Source organism: Dryas octopetala, chromosome 5 (genome assembly GCF_963921425.1).
Source record: "Dryas octopetala chromosome 5, drDryOcto1.1, whole genome shotgun sequence".
Classification (NCBI taxonomy): domain Eukaryota; kingdom Viridiplantae; phylum Streptophyta; class Magnoliopsida; order Rosales; family Rosaceae; genus Dryas; species Dryas octopetala.
Window position 1 is genome coordinate 20659991 of NC_141370.1, and position 22797 is coordinate 20682787.

The 22797-nt window shown below is 36.1% G+C and overlaps 5 protein-coding genes across 5 annotated transcripts; 4 read left to right on the top strand and 1 right to left on the bottom strand.

Annotated features, from left to right (window-relative positions):
- Nucleotides 1-2281: 2281 nt before the first annotated feature.
- On the top strand, nucleotides 2282-3319 carry LOC147285571 (early nodulin-93-like). The gene is made up of 4 exons (XM_086244837.1): nucleotides 2282-2382; nucleotides 2812-2873; nucleotides 3023-3098; nucleotides 3213-3319. The coding sequence occupies exons 1-4, from the start codon at nucleotides 2295-2297 to the stop codon at nucleotides 3305-3307; spliced, it is 321 nt and encodes a 106-aa protein (XP_086100963.1). The 5' UTR covers nucleotides 2282-2294; the 3' UTR covers nucleotides 3308-3319.
- Nucleotides 3320-3611: 292 nt separating this feature from the next.
- Nucleotides 3612-6004, bottom strand: OTP82 (Tetratricopeptide repeat (TPR)-like superfamily protein). The gene has a single exon (XM_086244845.1). The coding sequence runs from the start codon at nucleotides 5968-5970 to the stop codon at nucleotides 3760-3762; it is 2211 nt and encodes a 736-aa protein (XP_086100971.1). The 5' UTR covers nucleotides 5971-6004; the 3' UTR covers nucleotides 3612-3759.
- A 6228-nt stretch (nucleotides 6005-12232) lies between these two features.
- On the top strand, nucleotides 12233-13652 carry LOC147285573 (Ran BP2/NZF zinc finger-like superfamily protein). Its single transcript, XM_086245160.1, has 4 exons — nucleotides 12233-12333; nucleotides 12485-12827; nucleotides 13138-13208; nucleotides 13317-13652. The coding sequence occupies exons 2-3, from the start codon at nucleotides 12499-12501 to the stop codon at nucleotides 13205-13207; spliced, it is 399 nt and encodes a 132-aa protein (XP_086101286.1). The 5' UTR covers nucleotides 12233-12333; nucleotides 12485-12498; the 3' UTR covers nucleotide 13208; nucleotides 13317-13652.
- Nucleotides 13653-16595: 2943 nt separating this feature from the next.
- LOC147285574 (Zinc finger (CCCH-type) family protein) lies at nucleotides 16596-19386 on the top strand. Its single transcript, XM_086245040.1, has 2 exons — nucleotides 16596-18002; nucleotides 18870-19386. The coding sequence occupies exons 1-2, from the start codon at nucleotides 17234-17236 to the stop codon at nucleotides 19127-19129; spliced, it is 1029 nt and encodes a 342-aa protein (XP_086101166.1). The 5' UTR covers nucleotides 16596-17233; the 3' UTR covers nucleotides 19130-19386.
- A 910-nt stretch (nucleotides 19387-20296) lies between these two features.
- NUDX19 (nudix hydrolase homolog 19) lies at nucleotides 20297-22706 on the top strand. The gene is made up of 6 exons (XM_086244237.1): nucleotides 20297-20967; nucleotides 21135-21275; nucleotides 21366-21470; nucleotides 21619-21718; nucleotides 21821-21913; nucleotides 22135-22706. Exons 1-6 carry the CDS (start codon nucleotides 20356-20358, stop codon nucleotides 22422-22424), a joined length of 1341 nt encoding a protein of 446 aa, XP_086100363.1. The 5' UTR covers nucleotides 20297-20355; the 3' UTR covers nucleotides 22425-22706.
- Nucleotides 22707-22797: the final 91 nt, after the last annotated feature.

Below are 22797 nucleotides of genomic sequence, written 5' to 3' on the forward strand. Positions count from 1 at the left end.
ACAAAAAAGCCTGTGAATTTGCAGATAATCAATTCACACGTAGTATTTCAATTATAAGAAATAATATTATTTCAATTGGCAATCAATTTTCTTTTTATTTTTTGGCCAGTGTGAAGGTTCGTAAATGGAAGGTAGAATATTGTTAAATTCCCATAATTATATTCCCAAATCCCAACATTAATTAAAAGTAATTAGTTAATTGGATCACCCCTCTTACCCTCTATGACCCGTAGCATTTTACTACGCACATTCCTTTTTTCATAGCCAAAAAGATATCATTATTGTGATTAGACAAGCCGCCTCTTCTCGTGGCTTTCCCACCTCCAAACAATCATATAATTCACAAATCATCATTCAAAGAATTCCATCTACAAACATATTAATTGTTGTTTAATTATCATATATGCATGCTTTTCAATGACAATTTGCAAAATATGATGTAGCTTAATATAATCTTCTTTTTTATCAAATGTTGTTGGTTTATATATACACATATAGCACACATTATTTATTTGTTTTACCATCAAGATTCATTGAAGGTATTATTAGGATGTGGACCAAAATATTGATCATCGTGAACCAATCACAAAAACAGCAAAATTTCATTCATTTTAGACAATTACGCCCATATTAATCATTTTTAATTAGTATTTCTTTATTAAGAGATGATTCGGAAATTTTTTAATGTTGATCATGATTAGATGTCATCACGAGATTCCTTAAAATTTTTGAAACCATAATGACAAAAGAGGATCAATTCTAGTACTAAGTTGATATTGATCGAATTGATACATAATACTTTCTCTCCCATGGGATAATAATATATTACTCTTGTTTAGTATTTGCTAACCAAATTATTGATGATCACATCTTTTATAGATGTGAAACACATTCTCATAGCTGAAGCCCACCCTTATTTTTTTTCTAGAGTTAATTGGCTTGTTGGACCAACCTATCCCCAATTTATTTTATGGGTCCGTACAAGTTGGGTCATACATCCAAGGACACGTATACTAGATTAGTAGATCTTGCATGTGCCTTAAATTTAATTAGTAAACTAGTAGCCCAATAACAAAGCCAATGTGATCATTTTTAGTTTTAAGGGATCTCACTGAACAGCTATTATTACTTTCCAATTTCCAAGTTCAGAGGCTGTTCTTTTGGGGGAAGAATTTAAAAAAAAAAAAAAGACTTTAAACAAATATTTGATGGCATGGTTGAGTAACTTGAGTTTAGTTGTGTAAATGAGGGAAATACTTCATCCATTGGTCACTGGGTTAACGCTTGGAATCAGCAAGGGTCTTTTGTTGCCATTGGCCATGGACTTTTATGAGGTTAATTTTGTTTTTTGTTTGGACTGAATGAGGTTGAGTTGGTAGACAAGCAATATTCTGAGCCAAAAGAAAGATAGAGGAAGAATAAAATCATAGCGGTAGATATTTGCACTGCCTGGCCCTTAATAGTTCATAGCGGTGCAAGACAAGCTATACAATATGAAACAACTACTCCACAGTAGTCACCAGTGGCTACCCACTCAAGCGAAAACCATGATCCAGAAATGAGAAAACCAATGCAAACATATTTGAGTGCTACAGTCTGCAACAGCAGATCACTGGAAGATCATCTTAGCCCTTCATTTGGGACACGTGCTCCAATCTCATGAACAGCTGGGTACGTGGATTGTGGAACCAAAGCACTTGAAGGGGTGCTACCCATGGTTTTAGGACAGCTTTGTCCTAAACCAGTTGCAGTTTCCACTTCAAGTCAAGTAGGAGAAAGTTACTTTCACAAAAGGTGGAGTGTTGCCTAATATAATAACATGGAAACCTGAAAAATAAGTCATATTCTTAGATTCGTGTGTTGGTTCAGTAGCTCAAATGGATAATATGAGCAGATCTCTATGCCCGTTGTTTCCTGCATTATTACAGATCATGCCCCTTCACCTGATCGGTGACTACAGGAATTTACACTGGTACCCTGCAACAATGCAACATCATTTGGAATATCCAAAACTCCCTGACAAAACCAGGGGCATTTGCGGAATAAAAGCTATAAAGAACCAAACCGACCATAGCAGGTGAAATTGAAAACAAGTGACTCAGACACCTGAATTCAGTGAAAACCATCTAACTCTCTCACAACACCTCGCATGAACCTCTTAGTCTCAACCAGCTACACCCAAATGCTTATAAATATCCACCCAAAATCTAACTCCTCCCATTCATCCAGAGTTTCAAAAACCTTCTCAATCTTAATCTCTCATTACCATTCATTCAATTACTACTACTCTTACAATGGCAAAAAATGTGGCTCAGTCTCCCCTTGAGAAGAACCACCTGACTTCGCTTGACCAGGTGGCCATGGCTAAGCACTATTCTCATGGTATGTTCATGTTTGCCTCCTTTTTGGCTCCATTACAGGGATATATAATATTTCTTTGACCAACTTGATTTGTATATTCATTCATTTGGTTTTAATTGATAGATAAAAAAGGATGGTTTTGGAAGTCATGTGGTAACTCATGATGTTAAGCATCATGGAAATTGGGATTCCTATGAAGTATCTCTTACCTTGAGCCTCTAAAAAGTATAATTGCTGACTGATATGCTAATTATGTGATTAAGATTTTGTATTTGATGGTCCCCTTGCTGCCAAATACTATGGCACATAAAGGGCTTATTCTTTAGAGGGGGACCATACTCATAACCATATCCCAAGATTTTTATAAGAAGACCTTTAAGAATTTATAAATTTACCTTTACAATTCTCTTACAGAAGTGTAATTTTCTTAATTTTTGGATGGATAAACAGAGGGTGTGAAAGCAGGAGCTAAAGCAGCTGTTATTGCTACCATTGCCACTGCCATTCCAACTGTAAGTTTTCAATATGTCATAATTCTTGCATTTATTTCAGTGGCTCCATTTCACACTTTTGAATGAAAACCACCTTAGCATTCTATGCATTTCAAGGCCCTAAGGATAGTTAAGACACTTTAAACTAACAGTATCCTTTATATATGCAGCTGGCTAGTGTGAGGATGCTACCTTGGGCAAGAGCCAATCTAAATCCCACTGCTCAGGCCCTCATAATCTCCACAGGTATTCAATCCTTGCTATCATCCTCTATCATAATCCTCTTAATCATTCTTAGTTTCTTCATTAGGTATCATTATGTACTTTATATACTGAAGAAAGGTTTTAATTTGATGGCAGCGGCTGGAATGGCATATTTCATCGTGGCTGATAAGACTGTTTTGGCAACAGCAAGAAAAAACTCATTCAACCATGTCTCTAACAATGAAGCATGAAATTAATCACTAATTTAGGTTTAAATTTGTGTTGTTGGTCTGTGAATCCATCACCTTGATTATAAATAAATACAGATAGGTTTTCATTCTAACAGCACCAGAGCATCTATGTACTTAGTTATCAGCCCTTATGAATGCAAATTTTCTTCTATCTCAACAGTCTTGATTAATTTCCATATAAGTTCAATAAATAAGAAACTCATCTGCATAAATGAAATGGCCTTTCAACGAGCATATATATATATATATATATATATATGTACAGAGAAACCACGTACCTTCAATAATTTCCATATATGCACACTACCAAGTGATCAAATTTACCAATTGTCATTACATGAACAAGAACCATCTCTAAAATGGTGGAAACGATTCCGATATATATATATATGTACAGAGAAACCACGTACCTTCAATAATTTCCACATATGCACACTACCAAGTGATCAAATTTACCAATTGTCATTACATGAACAAGAACCATCTCTAAAATGGTGGAAACGATTCCGATCTCTTGCAATAATCTCCCTATTAAAGATCTTGGATATCAGCTTTGTAGCTGAATGACAATTCCCACATACACGAAGATTCTTTACAATTCTAATTGGTGTGCCTGGCTTTGTGCTTATCAAACCAAAAGCGATGGCCAACTTCTCACTATGATGACTCAAAGCCCCTTCCTTCCACTCCTCATCCATGTCATACAGCACCTCAGACGTATCAGGCACAAAACCAACCATATCCAAATGTCCATCTATTTCTTCTAACATTTCATAGATATCTTTGCTCAAGGGATGCACTTTGTCACCAACAAGAAACTCATGAACCACACTATCCACCTCAATAGAGGTACACCCAGGAACTTTCTTGATTCCCATATCATTCAGCCTGGTTCTTATTCTTGCTACATTATCCCACCTACCAGCTCCTGCATAGATATTTGATAGCAGCACATAAGCCCCAGCATTTTCAGGCTCCAATTCAAATAGATGTTTAGCAACAGCTTCACCCAGCTCCACACGCCTATGGACTCTGCAAGCTCCAAGCAGAGAACCCCAGACAGCACCATCTGGCTTCATCTCCATGGTCTTCATTAGGGCCTCTGCTTCATCAAATAACCCAGCTCGGCCTAGAAGATCTATCATGCATCCATAATGGTGCAGTTTTGCTGAAATCTGGTAATCTTTGATCATGGAACTAAAATATTGGCGTCCAAGGTCTACAAGACCACCATAATTACAAGCAGATAAAACTCCCACAAATGTGATATCATCTGGTTTGAATCCTTCATCGGTCATTTTCAAGAATAGGTCGAGGGCTGTATGTGCATGTCCGTGCATTGCTAAGCCAGATATCATTGCATTCCAAGAAGACAAGCTTTTGGCTTCCATACCATCAAAGACTTGTTTCGCTGCCTCTATGTTTCCGCATTTTGCATACATGTCAATGAGACTCGTCTGGAGGGAGGTATTGATCAAACTCTGGAAGTTCTTATCTATATAAGCATGAATCCACTTTCCCAGGTCAAGAGCTCCTAAATGAGCACAAGCTGGAAGAATGCCTAAGAATGTGACATCATTAGGCTCTGCATTTGCACGTAGCATTAACCGAAAGAGTTCCAAGGCTTCTTTGTAGCGACTCTTATTTGTACAGCCACCAATCATAACATTCCATGAAATCACATCCCTTTGATGCATACCATCAAATAAACCTCGAGCTATATCCAGAGCACCACACTTCGAGTACATATCGATCAGTGCATTAACAAGCCGAAGATTTGAACCAAGTCCATGGTCCTCAATCCAAGACCCAACCCATTTGCCCAATTCAAGAGAACCCGACTGAGCACAAGCAGAGAGCACCGTAACCATAGTACTCTCATTGGGTGGGACATTTGCTTTCCGCATCTCCTGAAACAAAGCCAATGCCTCTGTGAACCGACCGCTATGAGCATAACCCGAAATCATAGCATTCCAAGACACCACATCTCTCATTGGAATTTCATCGAACAGAAGACGAGCATCATCCATACAACCCCTTAAAATATAACCGGTGATTAAGGCCGTAAATGAAACCGCATCTCTAAGAACACTTTTATCAAACACTAACCGTGCTTTATCCAATTCACCATTTTGAGCATACATATTGATGAGAGAAGTGTGTATAAAGGCATCAGAGTCAAGCCCAAGTTTCAAAACATGTCCATGGATCTGTTCCCCTTCGTGGGTCGCCATGGATTTCGCGCAAGACTTCAAAAGAAAAGGGAATGTATAAGAATTCGGCTCCAAACCTGAAAGAATCATCCGAACATAGAATTCCACAGCTTTTATCGGCTCAGAGCTCAACGAATACCCTCGAATAATCGTATTCCAGATAATGTGAGTGGGATTGTCAATGGACTCAAACAGTAAGAGGGCATAGGAGGGGTCGCCGGAGGGCGAAATTGCGCAAAACTGGACGAGCTTGCTTAGAGCAAAATGGGAATTGTGGAGGCCAGTCTTGATGAAGTGGGTGTGGACTTCTTTGAGATTTTGGAGGTTTTTGCATTTGGAGAGTAGGCTGAGAGATGGATGGGTTTGGAGGAGTTTGTATGGAGGATCTGAGGTGGGGAGTACAGGGAGAGTGAAGGGTGGAATGGGCAGAGATGAAGAGGAAAACGCCATGCTTGAGTTGCGGTTCTCTGCTACTGATTGTGAGACTGTGAAAAACAGAGGGATAAGGGTCGGTAGGTAACATTTGAAATGCAGTTAGTGGTTTAGTTATGAGCATTACCCGCCAAGAATAACTGCGTTGAGTCATCTAAATTATCTAATGACTATCATAATCTAAAAAAATTTATCGGGATTATAGTTGTTGATACCAATTTTGTGTCATGTTGAGCTTTATAAAACATTGAGGTTTAGCCTGTATAGGGCTTTATCGTTTGTATCAAATTTGATGTGTTAAAATTTATTAGGGTATTTGTAAAGGTGAGGGTCTTATCATCTATTATAAATAAGACGCTCCACCTCTCTATTGAGGAGAGAATGATAATACCTTCTCTAGGGGTTCTGATATTTCTCTATACTTTTTAATTATTCATAGTGAAATCCTAATTACAATCAAGTAGACGTAGGCTATATCTAATTGGGATCAAGTGAACCACTATACATTATTGTGTTTGCTTGTGTAATCGTCGTTTTATACTTTGATTATTGTCATTGATGATTTGACGAAATTTGTGCATCAACAATAGTCTAAAATTGAAAAATCACAAATACCTCAGTTGACTATACAATAATCACTTTTATGTCATATACATTCATACCATCAAGTATTTGTATTATAATCATATTTTCATTCAGAGATGATCATAAAAAAGAACCAAGCTTGTATAACACAAGTGTGTATAAAGGCGTTAGAGTCAAGTCCAAGCTTCAAAACATGTCCCCTTCTTCGTGGGCAGCCACGGATTTGGCACAAGACTTCAAGAGAAAAGGAAATGTAGAAGAATTCGGCTCCAGACCACAATGGGTATTGTGGAGGCCAGTCTTGATGTTTGGGATTTTGGATGCTTCCGTATTTGGAGAGTACATGGAGAGTGAAGGATAAAATGGGCAATGATGAAGAGGTTAACACCATGGTTGAGCTGCGGTGCTCTGCTACTGACTCAGACTGTGGAAAACAGAGGGATAGGGGTCCGTATGTACCATTTGAAATGCAGTTGGTGGTTATTTTAGTTACGAGGATTACCCGCCAAAATTAACTGCATTGAGTCAGCAATCAGCATCTAATAATAAGGACTAATCTTAAAAACAAAAAAAAAAAAAATCTAATGGGTTAAAACATAAAATTCAAATTTCTTATGGGCTCAGCCTAGATTTGGGCTACAATATATGTTTTGGACAAGCCGTTTTGAGTAGTTTATTTGCTTGGGCTTCACCCCCATGGTATTAGTTTTCGAAAACTGTTTTCTGTTTTGTATGCGGTGTTTGTAGATAACATAAGGAATAAAATTTTAAAAATAGTTTTTGAATAGGATATTCATATGCACCCTTAGTTTTTATGTAATAACTTGCATCTTAGACTCTTAGTAGTGTCCATGCAACTTGGTAGGCATAGGGAAGCCCAAGTCAGTATATTGTCACAGAAGAAAATTAATTCAGTATATTCAGATGTTAGTATATATTTGGAATAAATATATGTAGTAGAAATAGTTTTATTTGGAATATATAATTTTCTGCATTGGTATAGAGATTTAATACATGCCTAACCTAGAAATTTACAAAAGCTATCAGAGAACTCAATCCAATCATTAGTAACTCCCTTCTTTGTTCACAATTTGATTCCACAATTGACCCATAAAAAGATGGCATTCACAAGGTATTTAATTTTTCAGTTCTCCAAAATCTGAATAAAATCTACCAAAGGATAGGATAGCAAAGGCAACAACTTTCGAGAATTGAGAGGAAATGATGTGTCATCTATTGACACATCCAAGCTAATGAGCTATATATAGTCAATAGTGATTAGTCGTGTTCAGACTTTCAATCTAATTAAGACACATTGAGATCGAACTCATATGCTGATTAAGGTTTCTAGTGTTATCTATTTATCCATGTGAAAAATATCAATCCATATATGTATGATTTATAACCAAAGAAGGAAGAATATTCAAAAATTCCAAAGGCACGGCTATTTTTTGCTGGTTTTGAATGTCGTTGGGAATTGGGATGTGTGGGACTGTGGATTCTTCAAAAGTGTATATTATTGAAGAGAGAAGAGAGAAAGAGAAAGAGAGATGGCCTCATCCCCTTTTCTTTTTATAAATAGTCACATAATATGATACGGAGAATAAAGATTGAAGGGCCACTGTCTGAGGTTTTTTTTTAATTCACGCGGAATATTCATCATGTCTGGTGAAAAAATGTGGTGATTAGGATTCCTCCTTATCAAATCCTAGGTCAACACGCAAGCATCTTTTTTGCCACCTCTGCTTGCATGGACTTGACATGTCAGCAAATGTGGACATGTACCCTATCTAGCTACTTTACATATATATGCATGATGCATGTGATATTGGTCACTTGTTAGAGGTTAATCTCAACCTTACTTTTGCTGAATATGCCACTTTCATTCATTTGGTTTGTAAATTTCGTTCAAAAGTAGTGATTATATTTCACATATGTAATCATTTTTTTAGAGATAAATTCATCATTTTACGTGTAATGTAAAAACAAAAAAATCAAATAACTTCACGTACATGGCCATTTTTGAACGAAAAATGTAATTAGATTAACGAAAGAGGTAAATTAATTTCAAAATTAAAGTTAAAAGGGCACATTGATACAACTCATAATATGCATCCTGAATTAATACAAAGTCAAAAGTTTAAATCATTTTAAAAATTTTTTTCCCTATATGGCTATATATATCTATATATAGTTCATGCACGCATGCATGAATCATTAGTTTACTTGAGCAATTATATTATTTGTTGTGGATGAGGTTTTTGATGGGGAAGCTTGCCGCTTGCAAGTCTTTTTTTAGACTTGCCGCTTGCAAGTCTAAATATGCTATTTTCCTTGTCATTCTGCATCCCCACATGGGACTATGGGAGGTAGGTTAGGGCCTAGGGGTGGGGCGCTGACCCAAAATTGACCTTTGCTCTTCAGTCTTTGGCTGCTTGAGAATATGATACCAAATGAATTAATTAACTATAAATATACATATATATATTAAGGTGTTTAAAAATGGAGTTAAAGTGCATTAAGTAACTAGTTCTCATGCATGAACCTGAAAATAAATAAATAAATAATCACAAGAATTTCTATCCTTCATCGGCGTTTATCTTTTTCTTTTCTCTAGCTAGTCGATCATGACCCGATCGATCCATGATAGGTTAGAGCTCATGAAAGAAGCAACGTACGTGACTAAAATATTTGATAATACGCACGGGTGTAATACTAAATTATTGATTATTAATAGATGGCAGATGAGTGATAGTCATCTTAACAGAAGCATGATGAATTGCCATTGTTGAGAGTAATGTGGAATAATGTCCCACATCGGAAAACTAAGGCTTAGCATATGTGTTTATAAGTCTTGGGCCTCTCTACCTATTGCCAATTAGTTTTAGGTTGGATGCTCTAATTCTATCAGCCATGTCCCGCATTGAAAAGAACATAATATCTTAAATTTTGTTAATTTTTGTCTTAATGATTTTTATTTTTTTTAACTAGAAAGAAAAAAATGGGTGAAAAATGAAAATATAATGAAAAGAGGGGGAGGGGGGGGTGAAACCCTTAACTGTGAATTGGCTTTAATATTTCTCTTTATAAAATGAATTGGTTTTAATTAAGCATATGCCTTTAAAGTAGGGTATCAAATTTAGCATTATGATTTATGTTGTATGATGTTGGAGGTGAGCGAGCCATAGTCCCCAATAAAGCCTTTTTAACGCCAATGTACCACTTTTGTGATACCATGTTTATCTCCAGCTCATTCTGCATAACCAGCGTCGGTCCGCCGCGATCCTTATTCCTAATTCTTACTGAAAGCTAAAGCATGCCTTGCTTTATTACTGAATTGAAGGCTAATATTTGTTATAGAAAATTAGGATTAAATATCAAATATTAATAGTTTTTTAGTAAAGTAGCAGGACACTAATTTTTTTTAGTTTAGGTACTAACCTAGAGTAAAACATTTTGGATCAGGTCACAAATCAGTTTGTTATACAGTTGTGACTGTCGAACAGTTACAGTTGTAATTGTCGAACAGTCACAGTTGTGACTATTTAAAATTTATAAAAAATAAATTTTTTTAAGGGTTTCATACTTTTGATTTAGGTTTGGGGGATGAAGTCCTATAACCCAAAGACTAAATATTAAAGTTTAAGCCTTGCAAATATTGAAAAAATAACAAATCAATAAAAAAATTATGACTATTAAACGGTCACAATTCAATATAACCATATTTTTTTAAAGTTGTTACCTAAACTGAAATTTAGTACCTAAAGTGAAATGACATAAATGTTTTAGTAGTTGAAATAAAAAAACATTATAATTTGGTACCTAAAGTCAATGGACCTTATTTGCTACCCACACCCGTTTGCTTTATTCAACAAGATTGACTCCTAATTAGCTGACTACCAGCTGGTAGAGGACCCCAAGTCAGATAAATTTTTAAAACTGACCGTAATATTCCGTAACATATTAACTATTTTTCTTCTCTTTTAAAAGTGACCGTAATATTTCATAACATATTCATATAGTATTATTAATTTATTCAAATAATACCATGTGTATAATTCTAAACAATAATTTTGAAATTTGTACATATATGTGTTATAATTTTAATAAATGAGTAACACCATGTGAGCATATTAGATGATGTTGCAATCAATCACAAATTTTTACTCAAATCACCTCCACAATTGAGTTTACACATTCTTAGTTAGCCAAATAAATAATTTTTTACACACATGGATAGAGACATATGCATTAAAGAATATTACTATTTGTTAATTCCTTTCTAATTCATGCATTCATCTTAATATATTATATGAATGAGATTCACTCGAGTCTTACAATATGTACTATTGAACATCACTTCTCAACCCATATATATATATATATATATAAAGAATTAGATCGAATTAATGAATAGCCTTTTACTATATTCTATATAGATACATAAATAGTTAAAGGTAGCTAAGCGATGTGGATATGAATCTTCGAATGGCATTTCAATTCAATTATTGCCAAAAAGGCAAAAAGGAATCGAGACAGGGTAGAAGAATTTGGTAATGGATGTGCATTTGGAGGAATTGATTCCAAGTGAAAAATTTTAGTAGTAGAAAAAAGTTGTCTAGTATATATTTGGCCCTAGCATTAAGTTAACATGACCCACGCACATCTCTGCATGAACGTACTTAGGGAAGGTGTATTTGCCACATCGGATGGATGAGATCGCCATCTGGGCGTGTGACGTGTGTGTGCATGTACACATCCAACTTAGCTCTCCACGTGAAAACCAATGTGAATAAGAGATGGAACAGAAACATGACTGCCATCACAGAAATAATATTTTAGGGTTGGAGTGTATTCAATACTTAATTTATCATAATTCTAATTCATTTTCAATTCTCATATTTCCTTATTATCACTTGAACTAATCACAATGATGAATAATCAATTTATATTATTTATTATTTTATTACAAGTTACAGTTGATTAAAAATATTTTCTTATTAAACAATTGTAAATTTAATTATTAATAAACTGACTTTAGACCGTCTAAAAAGAAAATATTACATTTAATATAACAATCATTTACACATCAACTTTAACGTGACGTGAATCATGTGATTAACCAATGTGTTATCTATTGGGAAAAATATATTCCATGGTCCTCTTTCAACTTTGAAGTTTCAAGTAGCAGCTTCCCCTCATAACACCTACATAGCTAGAAGTCATGGATATACGGAGGACATGAAGAATAATAGTTCCAAGTGTATTTTGTGCAATAATGCATGGAGAATAATGTAAAGAAGGGGCAGGGGGATAGGGGCAGCAGGGGTAGAATTAAGAATTTGATTGGAAAATTGTGTGTGCTGCATGCACTCATGACTCAACTCAACTCGACCAACTCGCTACTACAATTCTTCCCACCTTTTGAAACCCACTTGTCACCTTGCCATTCTAAGTTCTAACTCCCCAGAGAGCAAAAATATGAAAGAAGCAATCTTTACATAATGAATAGAAAGTAGAAACAATATTAATCTTAAGGAATCCCATTTGCATATTAAGGAAAACCATCTGAAGAAAGCCAGCAGAGAATAAAAAAGGAACATCCATGGGCCCCACATATCTGAAGAAAGTCCTCAACACTACTATATAAACCTCTCCTACCCAAACAACAAGATCACCAACTCATTGCACAAGCTACTCCTCTCTTCTACAACAAGCACAATCCCAAGAAGAGCTACCTAGCTATTAGCCTTTTGCCATCTTTTCTTATTCTGAAGAGCCCCTACTTATCTTCAGGTGAGCTAACTCTCTAGCTCCTTCATTCTGCTTTGTGTTGTGCAATTCAGACAGTAAATTAAACTTAAACAAAAGTAGTGAAATGTTTAAAATGTTGTTAATTTTCTAGTATGCTAACTGGAATATGTGCATGTTGAATATGTATGAACAGAGGAAGATCACAGAATGAGCTGGGCAGGAGGAGACTGGTTGTGTGGAGCATGCCAGCACGCGAATTTTAAAAAGCGTGACACATGCCAAAAATGTGGGTACCCCAAGTTTGGTGGCCCAGATCCATCAACATATGGATGCAACAGGACAGAGGTGTTGGCAGGGGACTGGTATTGCAACTGTGGAGCTCACAACTACGCCAGCCGACCCAATTGCTTCCGATGTAGTTCAATGAAGAATGACTATGGTGGTGGTGGCTATAGCATGATGGCTTCTGCTGGAGGTTATGGTTCTGATGGCAGTGCCCCACCTGGCTGGAAATCTGGTGACTGGATGTGCAATAGGTAACTTCACATACATTGAGCTATTTTTTTTTTTTTTTTTTTGTTGCATTGGTTATGATCAAGCCCTTGACAGATTCTAATTCTAACTCATTTTCTCACTCTCCCTCACCACTTGAGCTAACCCCCCAGGCCTTCATCCATCAAGTCTTTTTTGTTCTTTAGCAAATGATGCCTAATTAGACTGCATTGTTTCCTTGTTTATATGAAATTCACATTTTGACAAAGAACATGTGTTGTGCTAGAAACTAGAAAGTAGTGTCATTTCTTCAGTTTACTAATAATCTGAGGGCATTCTGATTCATGGTGGCAGAGTTGGATGCGGAGTGCACAATTATGCTAGCAGGATGGAATGCTTCAAATGCAGAACACCAAGGGATTAGGGTGAGTAATATAGTCTTCAAAATTACCATATTTTCTGTTTTTGTACACAATCAAAAAATTAAGTGGCTCAGCCCATGGTGATGAATTGCAAATGTTACTTGGTTGCAGGTCTGTAATACAAATTTTCAGATGGTGCTGTTTAAGAAATGGAGTGTAGAAGACTCTTGTGCACTGTCTGAAATCTGATCTTTTGGCATCTGATACCTCCTCAAATGCTGTCTATTTTTTCCCCCACTTTCCTTTTTAGAGATAAATAAGCTTAGGCTGCTCATGGTTGAAGGCACATTTTCACAAGCATAGCCATTAGCCATGCAACTGTATTATTAGCTAGGGAGAGTTTCTGGTTTCTGGTTTTATGTTGCATCTTCCATGAAGCCTAAGAAATCTCTTCTTTAATTTGTCTCTATTTTTATATCAATGGAGTTAAACTAGTAATTTAATGTATCTGTTATCTCTCTTTCTCTCTCTATGGGGTTGTGTGTGTGGGGGGAACATACATAATTGATATTTCAATACTCCTTTTATGAGGTGGTCCAACCTTGGCAGTGGTTACTTATAAGATCAACAGAGAAATTGAAATCTTAATCATGCATGGACCATTAATTAGAGCTTTGGATTCAACCCAAATAGAAAATACCAAGCAGAAAAAACCAGATATTAGATTCAAGGAATCTGTGAGTTGTTCGTTTTAAAAGACAGGGTCTTCTCTCAATGCAATAATTTATGATCCCTTTAAGCATCAAATATCCAAGAAACAAATAATTATGCAGATAAGAACCAGATGCTCTGATATATTCAATAAAGCATGGATGCAATATGGAATAGTGTACTCAAAGTGAGTCAAATTCAACTTTTCCCCTTTGTATAAGCTTTTGCATTTCATTTGATGTCAAAGAACACAAAATTGAACCTCAACAATACATCATGCGCAATTTGGATAAAATTAAGTTTCCAACTTCCAATTCTAGAGGCTAAATTCCAGGTTCCACTTCATTAACCTTAATTAAATGCTCAGATTGATCAGCAAGCATGCAGCTGTATAGCATTGTCAATATGGTTTTGCTTTCTATATATGTGCTCCATTACTTAGCATTTAGAAAAGATTCTGGGTTTACTCTAAGCTACCCTTTTATGTTTGTATGCTATACAAATGTTAAGCATGAAAGGGCCCAATTTCTGGTGAATTAGTTCCCCCATCACATTACATAGGGTCCAGACTACAAGACCAGTTGCATACAATATATACTGGAAGAAGCTTTATAGTTTTAACTTTTAGTATCTTCCTCTTTTGGGTATCTTAGTCAAAGAATTCAGAAGGTGCCAAACTCAAGATCATATCAAGTTAAACCGTCCAAGATTCTGAATTCATTATCTCTGGTTTCCTCTATGCATCTCCTCTCCACAATCCACATATATATATATATATTTAGTTCACATTGCACCTAGATAGTAATTAAATTTCTAGATATATATGCCTCTAATTATAACACTGGCATTATTGTCAGAAATTCATAATTCAAACACCAACTCTGATCTCTCTGCAGTGGAATTATCAGTGTATGAGTTTGTTTAGGCATATATAAAAGATTATCTTTGAAATATAGTACAAATTCACATGTCTTCTTGATACTGCTACATCTGTTTGTTGTTGTCTATATCCCTCATTATTCTAAAAATTTTATTAATTAAAAATTTAAAACCAATTTGGTGATCAGGTTTCTGCATAAATATAAATATCACCAACATTGTCTCATGCATCCAATTGAAGATGAGAATATATAATTTGTTGATGGGAATGAATTAGAGTTGTCACTGTGGGTACAAATATTGGCTTTATATTGGCCAGAAGACCCAGAAAACGACACAACCAATTCATGCATGGTCCGAATCAGGACTGCTGTGGTTCATGCATGTGTTCAGATGCAGGACTCACCACATTTGATTTAATTGGAAGCGCCAATCACCAAAGAATGTTGGTCTACACAAATATCAATGGTTGTGGAATGACAATGTTGCAATCTTCATGCTTTTGTTGCAAATAAATCATGCCTTTTGCAAGTTCAGTATTGATCATCATGGTTCATGCATGGGCCACCATTCATGTATATGATGAATTCTTAGTTTAGTGGTCATTTTCATATAGATCTTGCCCCCTTAACAATATTCGTTTTCAATGTCTTGTTCTAGTTTTTTTATTTTTTATTTTTTGGTACTATTGTCTTCTTCTATTTCAGTCAATCAGTCAACCAACATAGGACCATTAATTAAGGCATATTTTACTCAATTTATATTACTCAATTTGGGCTTTCTATTGCCAAGTCTCGCTCACCATGGCTTAAGATTTCGGCTAGTGAAGACATTTTACTCTAACTGTCGTCGCAAAAAGATACAATCAATAATAAAAAATGACAGATAAAATTGACGACAAGATATCTCAATTTATATGTTATTTTTAGTTTTATCAAATATTTGTTTAGGTTTGTAAAGCTTCTTTCAACATTTTTTTTTTGGAAATAAGTTGAAACTATGAAAAACATATATGTCATGTTTAAGGGAAAAAAAAGATCAAGATTAATGGCTTGTTTGATACTGTTTTTCAGAAGGACAAAAACACTTCTAAATGAGTTAAAGCACTTATGTATGAAAAAAAATATTGTTTGCAAAAATATTCAAAAGTGCTTTGAGTCAATTAAAAAAACACTTGGAGTGGTTTTGGGAGAAGCAAGTGAGAGGTGCTTCTTCCTGGAAGTGCTACTCAAAAACATGAGAAGCACTTGGGGTGTTATAATTAAAATTTTGAACTTCCTATATTGTCCTTATTTTTAATTCAAAATGCCTAAATAATTCTTATATTATCTTAAATAGCAAATACTGGTCTCTCTCGTTTCTCATTTCTCTCTGACAACCAAACAAAAAATGCTTCTATGTGAAAGCATTACTAATAAGAAATGCTACAAAACAAAAGTGCTTCCTAAGAAACACCTTCAAACGGGACATATATTTGTTTGTTTTTTTGAAGTACCAGCACAGCAGCACTTAATTATTTGAATTTTCTAATTTTAAAATAAAGGAAAAAAAAGTTAACACGAAAAAAAATTGAAACAAAAAGAAATATAAAAAATAGAAACCTAGGAAGACACATGTGCAAAGCAACAGATGGCTGGCCCACACATTTAGCCGTCCCCGCAGGTGACGTAACCGGTTGCTCACGCATTTGAAAAAGGTTAAATTAAAATTACGGAGCCGTAATTACCAATTAGCCAAGTCAAATCCCTAATCAGTTTTCACCCCGAAATCACAGGGTTTTGGGACGCGTTAGGGGTTTAGGGTTTCCCACAACTCTTTGCTAGTGGAAGTGGGTGGGACTCAGAACTCATGGTTCACCGATTTTGCTTCTCAATTAGAAAAGGGATTAGGTTTTGTGCTGCTTGGCGGCTAGGGTTTTTGACTCAAATTGCATATACTATTACTTTCATATTGGCTTTTCCCCATTCTTTGATATAAATACCTGAAGGAGTTTTATGAACTCTGTCACTTCCCTAACATTCCAGCTTCAATTTGGGATTTTTATTTTATTCAAGAAGAGGCTTTTAAACCCCTAATTCTCGTTTGTTGATTATTCTCAATGCTCCAAATTCAATCCGGGTTGAAGTTATTCAGTTAAGCCTAGCTTTTACCCCAAATACCAATCTGGGTTTTTCTTTGGACAAGTCTCTAACTTTGATCATTCCTCTCATCAAAATCAATTTGGGTTTGTTGGCTTCCTTGAAGAAAGTTTTGGCCTTTGCACAGGTTATGATCTGGGTGTTCTTGATTGTTGACTAAGGACCCTGCTTGTTGTTCTGATCATCATCTGGTACAGTTCTTTGATTCCTGATTGCTATCATACATTAAACTTTGTATAGGATTCCTGAGACATTTAAACTCTCTAAAGGTTTTTTGGAGACATTATCAAGCGGTGTTTTCAAGCCAAGTTAGCTTTATTTGATTGAGCACAGAGGCAATTTTAAAGTAGTTTCTGAGATATGAATTTTCCTGATAACTCACCGTTTATGCCACCACAAACACCTTATGTTGGGGGCAGTGATGCCGTTAATTGCTGGCCTCCATTCCCTATGAACAATGAAGACCAACATTCTCAGTTTGAGCAGCAACCTCCTCCCTTTAAAAGAGCCAGAAATTCTGAAGAAAGCCAATCAAACCCAATGCCATACCCTCCCATGAACTCTAGGATGCACCCACCAAATGTCCCCCTTAACAAGGGAGCAAGCAACATTTTCTTTAAGACCCGTTTGTGTGCAAATTTTAAAGTTGGTATGTGTAGGAATGGTGAGAATTGCAACTATGCACATGGCATTGAAGATATCCGCCAACCCCCTCCCAATTGGCAAGAACTTGTTTCTGTACGTGATGAAGATCGGCCATCATCTGGTAATTGGGATGATGATCAGAAAATAATCCACAGGATGAAGCTGTGCAAGAAGTTTTATAATGGGGAGGAATGTCCTTATGGAGATAGGTGCAACTTTCTTCATGAAGATCCAGCAAAGTTTAGGGATGATTCGGGTAGGTTTAGGGAGAACACAGCAATAAGCATTGGGACAACAGGACCACCAGTGGTAAATGGGAGTGGCTCTAATAATTCTGAGGATAATAAGCTTGCAAACACGGGTTTGGATGTTTTCCGAGTAAATATGAAGCCAGTGTATTGGAAGACCAAGTTATGTAATAAGTGGGAGACAACAGGTAAATGCCCATTTGGCGAGAAATGTCACTTTGCTCATGGCCAAACAGGTATTTCTTAGTGCTCCTGCATATTATCTTAAATTAACATTGTTACCATGTCTTTTTTGGTGCTCTGCTATGATTAATTTTAACCTTGAACCGACACTCCAAGTTTATATTTATATGAACACTGAAACTACATTAGATTCTGAATTTGTGCTGAAATCCATTTGTGGAACTGGTCTCTAGTCATGATTGCACTGTTTGGAATTGAACTGCAAAAATTTTGAAACTGAGTGAATCTCATTTTTCTTGACCTGATTCAGTGTTTGCTTCTCCAATAGGAATTCTTCCATTCTATTGTTAATTGTAAATTAGAGGACTGATAATGCTTTTACTTGAATCATCTAGATATTGTTTTGAGCAACACATAACTAACTCGCAATGTTTTTATTCATAGATCAAAATTTCTGTTCTTACACAATTGCCTTTTAAAATTCTATTGGATGCAGTGGAACAGTTTCCTTTATAATTAGCTGTTTCATTTATTTCATCTCTTTTTGAAGCAAAGTATTTTGGTCATGCGTGTGCAGTAACTCCATCAGTCAAAAGAAAAACAGAAAGAATACAATATCTCTGCATTTGTGTGTTTGTGTGGTATGTTGCAGTTTAACTTTGGTATATACTGCACTTAGTGTATACTGATTACTGAATCATGCAATCTATGACTGTGTAGTGTTTCCTTATCTTATGGGATTGGCTTGTTCATGTCATGATTAGGAATTTACTTTAATATGTATATACTTCGTTTAAGTTGCTTTGACAGTATCAGTAACATGTAGTATGCTAGGGGGGAAGGGGAAGAAAATAAAAAAGTGAAAACCTAACACTGGGGTTGCTAATTCTGGTTTTCTAATATTGGATTCTTAATTTCAGAGTTACAAATGCCCGGTGGGCGCATCGAAGCAGAAGTTCAGAGCAGTGCTCCCATTTCAACAAAACCCCCAGTTGTTCCTGCTAATGATTCATCTACAACTGCAATGGCAACACTGCCTGCTTTAAATGAAGAAGGACAGGGAAAGAAGTGTGCACTAAAGTGGAAAGGGCCCAATAAGACAAATCGCATATATGCTGATTGGCTTGATGATGTGCCGCTGGTGCACCAGCACAACTTGCCCAGCAAAGTGGAGAGCTAAAATTTGAGTTCAAGCTCTTATTTTGGAGCCATTTTCTGGTTGTTTCAGAGAATCTGAGTGCTGCTGCCAAGTTTCAACAATTTTGTTGTCCCAAGGTTGATTGGGTTCCTGTGTTTGTCAATCGTTGGTTGTTGATCGGGTCAATAGGTTACTGTTTCTTATTGTTATAGTTTTGGTTCTTCTCTCTCCTTATTAGATTGTGTTATAGTAATGTTTCAAAACTAGCCAGTGTTTTCAAAACAGCAAATAAGAGAATTCTTGATGGTAAATGTGGTTTATTCATGTTCACAGCAAAATCGTGTGGGGTGAGTCGGGTGACTAAGAGGAATTTTTTGGATATTTGAATATCTTGGCTTTATTATACTTTATCCATTTGAACTTTGCGGTCGATCTCACTTCACCACCTAAAAAAAAATTTGTGCCAGTTTACCACCTGAATTAAAAATTTGTTGCAATGTATCACCTTTAGCTCATTTTGTCTAAATTTTTGTTGAAAAAACATGTGTTTTGGTCTTTTCAAGTTAGTTTTTATTATGTCAAAGCGGATAAAATATAAAAAACCATTTTTATTCTAACAATAAGAACTTAAAAAAGATCAAAACACCCTTATTTTTTAACAAAAGTTTAGACAAAATGAGCAATAGGTGGTATATTGCAACAAATTTTTAATTCAGGTGGTAAACTGACACAATTTTTTTTTTAAGTGCTGAAGTGAGATTGACCTCAAAATTCAGGTAGGTAAAATATAAAAAAATATCTTTTCAACCAAGTCATACAAAAGAATAAAGTCTCAACCAAACCGGTCTTGAAATCTTATTGCAAATCAGAGTTGATTAAATTATCATGATGCCTATTGACCAAGAAGAAAATGATTTCATATCTCAACCTAAACAATAATTAAAAATTATACCTTGCCAAATGACATAAATCAAATATACCATGCCAAATGACATAAATCACTATATTTTCTCATGTTATGCTCGACTGACCCAAAGGCAGTCTAAGGCTTGAACAATATATCGATTTGGGCCTGAAGCCCAAAACAGGGGTCCAAATTTGAAGACTCCCGTCCAAAACTATTTGACCTTCTCCTCTAATTATGGGCTTCCTTATAATAAGCTTTTGGTCTCAATCAGAACAGGTGTCGTTACTACAGGCTCCTTACTCGCCACCTACCTTCTTCGTTGTCTTTCCCTCTCTCCTCAAAAACCATCCAATGGAAAAACATGGTCAAGCTCTCTCTCCTCTCTTGTTCCTCTCATCTCCTTTCTTTCTCTAAAAAACTTACTCTCCAGACCTTGTCAAGAAGAAGTCTTTCTCGTTCTGTTTCCACCACCACCACCACCACCATGTCCATAAACCTACAGTCCCATGCCTTTGCTGGCAATCATCTGAGATCCAAGACACCAAAACCAAGTGACCCATTTTCACCCACCCAAGCCCTTGAGACCCTCAAAACTCAGCTTTTAGAGAATACTCACTTGCCCTCTTCACCCAATTTCAAGGTCTTGCCCTTCAGAAAGGGAAGGCCTTTGGCCTCCTCCAATGGTGGGACCAGTGATTCCACACCCAATTGGCATCTGGGTTGGATCAGTTTGTCTGAATGTAAAGGTTTCTTGGCCAATTCTGGGGTTCAATTGAGTGGAGAATCGCTGGTCTATCTGGGTTCGCAGCCCGAGGATGATGTCGTGTATTGGGCTATTGATGTTTCTGGTGAGGATAGGGCGGTTCCTGAATTGGGGAGCAGGCAGTTATGTTTTGTTGAGCTTAGAACGCTTATGGTGGCTACTGATTGGGCTGATGCTAGGGTTATGGGGGAGTTGGCTGTTGCTGGTCATGTAAGTGCTTATGGTTTTGCAATAAGAATGTCTTTGGTATGTTTAATGAATGAACAGAGTGATGTTTTTTCTTATTGCTGTGTAACAGTTATGCAATGTGTATAACCGTGGTCTTAATCTTTTTCCTGGATAGTTTCAAACATGATGTATGGTTTTGTTGTGATCAGGCCAGGGCTTTGCTAGAATGGCATAATATATCACATTTTTGTGGGCATTGTGGAGAAAAAACAGTCGCCAAGGAAGGTGGGAGACGGAAGCAATGTTCGAATGAACTGTGCAGAAAGCGGATCTACCCTCGTGTTGATCCGGTATGATTATGCTTATCAGTTTCCATTTTATGCCATGCTTCAATATCTCATATAGTTATCTCATATATGATACATGTGGCATTGCAACAGGTTGTCATAATGTTAGTTATTGATAGAGAGAACGACCGTGTTCTATTAAGTAGACAATCTCGATTTGTACCTCGAATGTGGAGTTGCTTAGCTGGTTTTATAGAAGTAAGTGCCTTGACCAACTTTAGGAGTATTTGTTCCATTTTATGGAACATCGCATGGTAACTCTTAGTTATATTATTGCTGTTCTTATAATTCACTTTTTGGGGTTAAATAACAGTTTCATTAGTTTGAATCTATTTGTTGTCCTTAGCCAGGAGAAAGCTTAGAAGAAGCAGTGAGGAGAGAAACATGGGAAGAGACCGGTATTGAAGTTGGAGAAGTTATCTATCATAGTTCTCAACCATGGCCTGGTATGAATTATTGCTATTTTTTTTTCGGTACAAATTATTGCACACCATTTGGATTTCATTTTTTACTCTACTGATTAAGTACCTAATTTGGTTTGTTACCAGTTGGACCGAATAGCATGCCATGCCAGTTGATGGTTGGGTTCTTTGCCTATGCAAAATCGCTTGAAATAAATGTGGACAAGGATGAGTTGGAAGGTACATAGGAAATGAGCATATAGTAGCATTTATAAATTATAATTAAACCCTCTATCATATTTTTCATTTATTTATAATGAACTTGACTTCCTGAGGATGCTTTGTGCCCTGTTGCGAAATTATGCAGGGCATGCATCTGATAAAATCATATGAGCTAGCATTGTACTTGTATCAGATCAGATGAAGTTCTAATTTTCTTCTTTAAACTTCTGTTTAACTAGATGCTCAGTGGCACAGCAGAGAAGATGTAAAACAAGCTTTGACATTTGCTGAATACAAGAAGGCACAGAAAACAGCGGCAGAGAAGGTAGAACAGATGTGCAGGGGCGTTGAAAAAGGGCAGAGCTTGTCTGCAGACTTCAATGTGGAAAGTGGTGAACTCGCACCCATGTTTATACCCGGGCCATTTGCAATTGCCCATCACCTCATCTCTTCTTGGGTCTATCAGGATGCATCAGATAGTGTCGAAGCACGTCTAAAACAACCTAGTGGTTCTACTTCAAATTTGTAGTAGTGGTAATTCATCCATAATTTGAATCCCTGGACTAAGTGTCTTCTGATTATCAAAGAAGCTCAGGTTATATGTTGATTAGGATGGTTTAGGGTGATTAGTGTTCGAATGCTCTTTTTTTCATATTAAAAAAAATAAGGATTCTTATCGTTTCATCCTTGTAATAGTTTATTGTTTAAGTTTTGATTGGCCGCATTTTGCTTTTCCACATGTAACTCATATGTGTATGTATGTATATATATACATTACAATTGTTGATCAATTGAGAGCAATTTACTACAATTGCCTAATCTTGTTCTCTTGTGGTTTGAACCATCTTGTGTAGTTGTGTGTGTGTTGCTCCCTGCTAATATTCCTTTTTCTCTTAAAATAA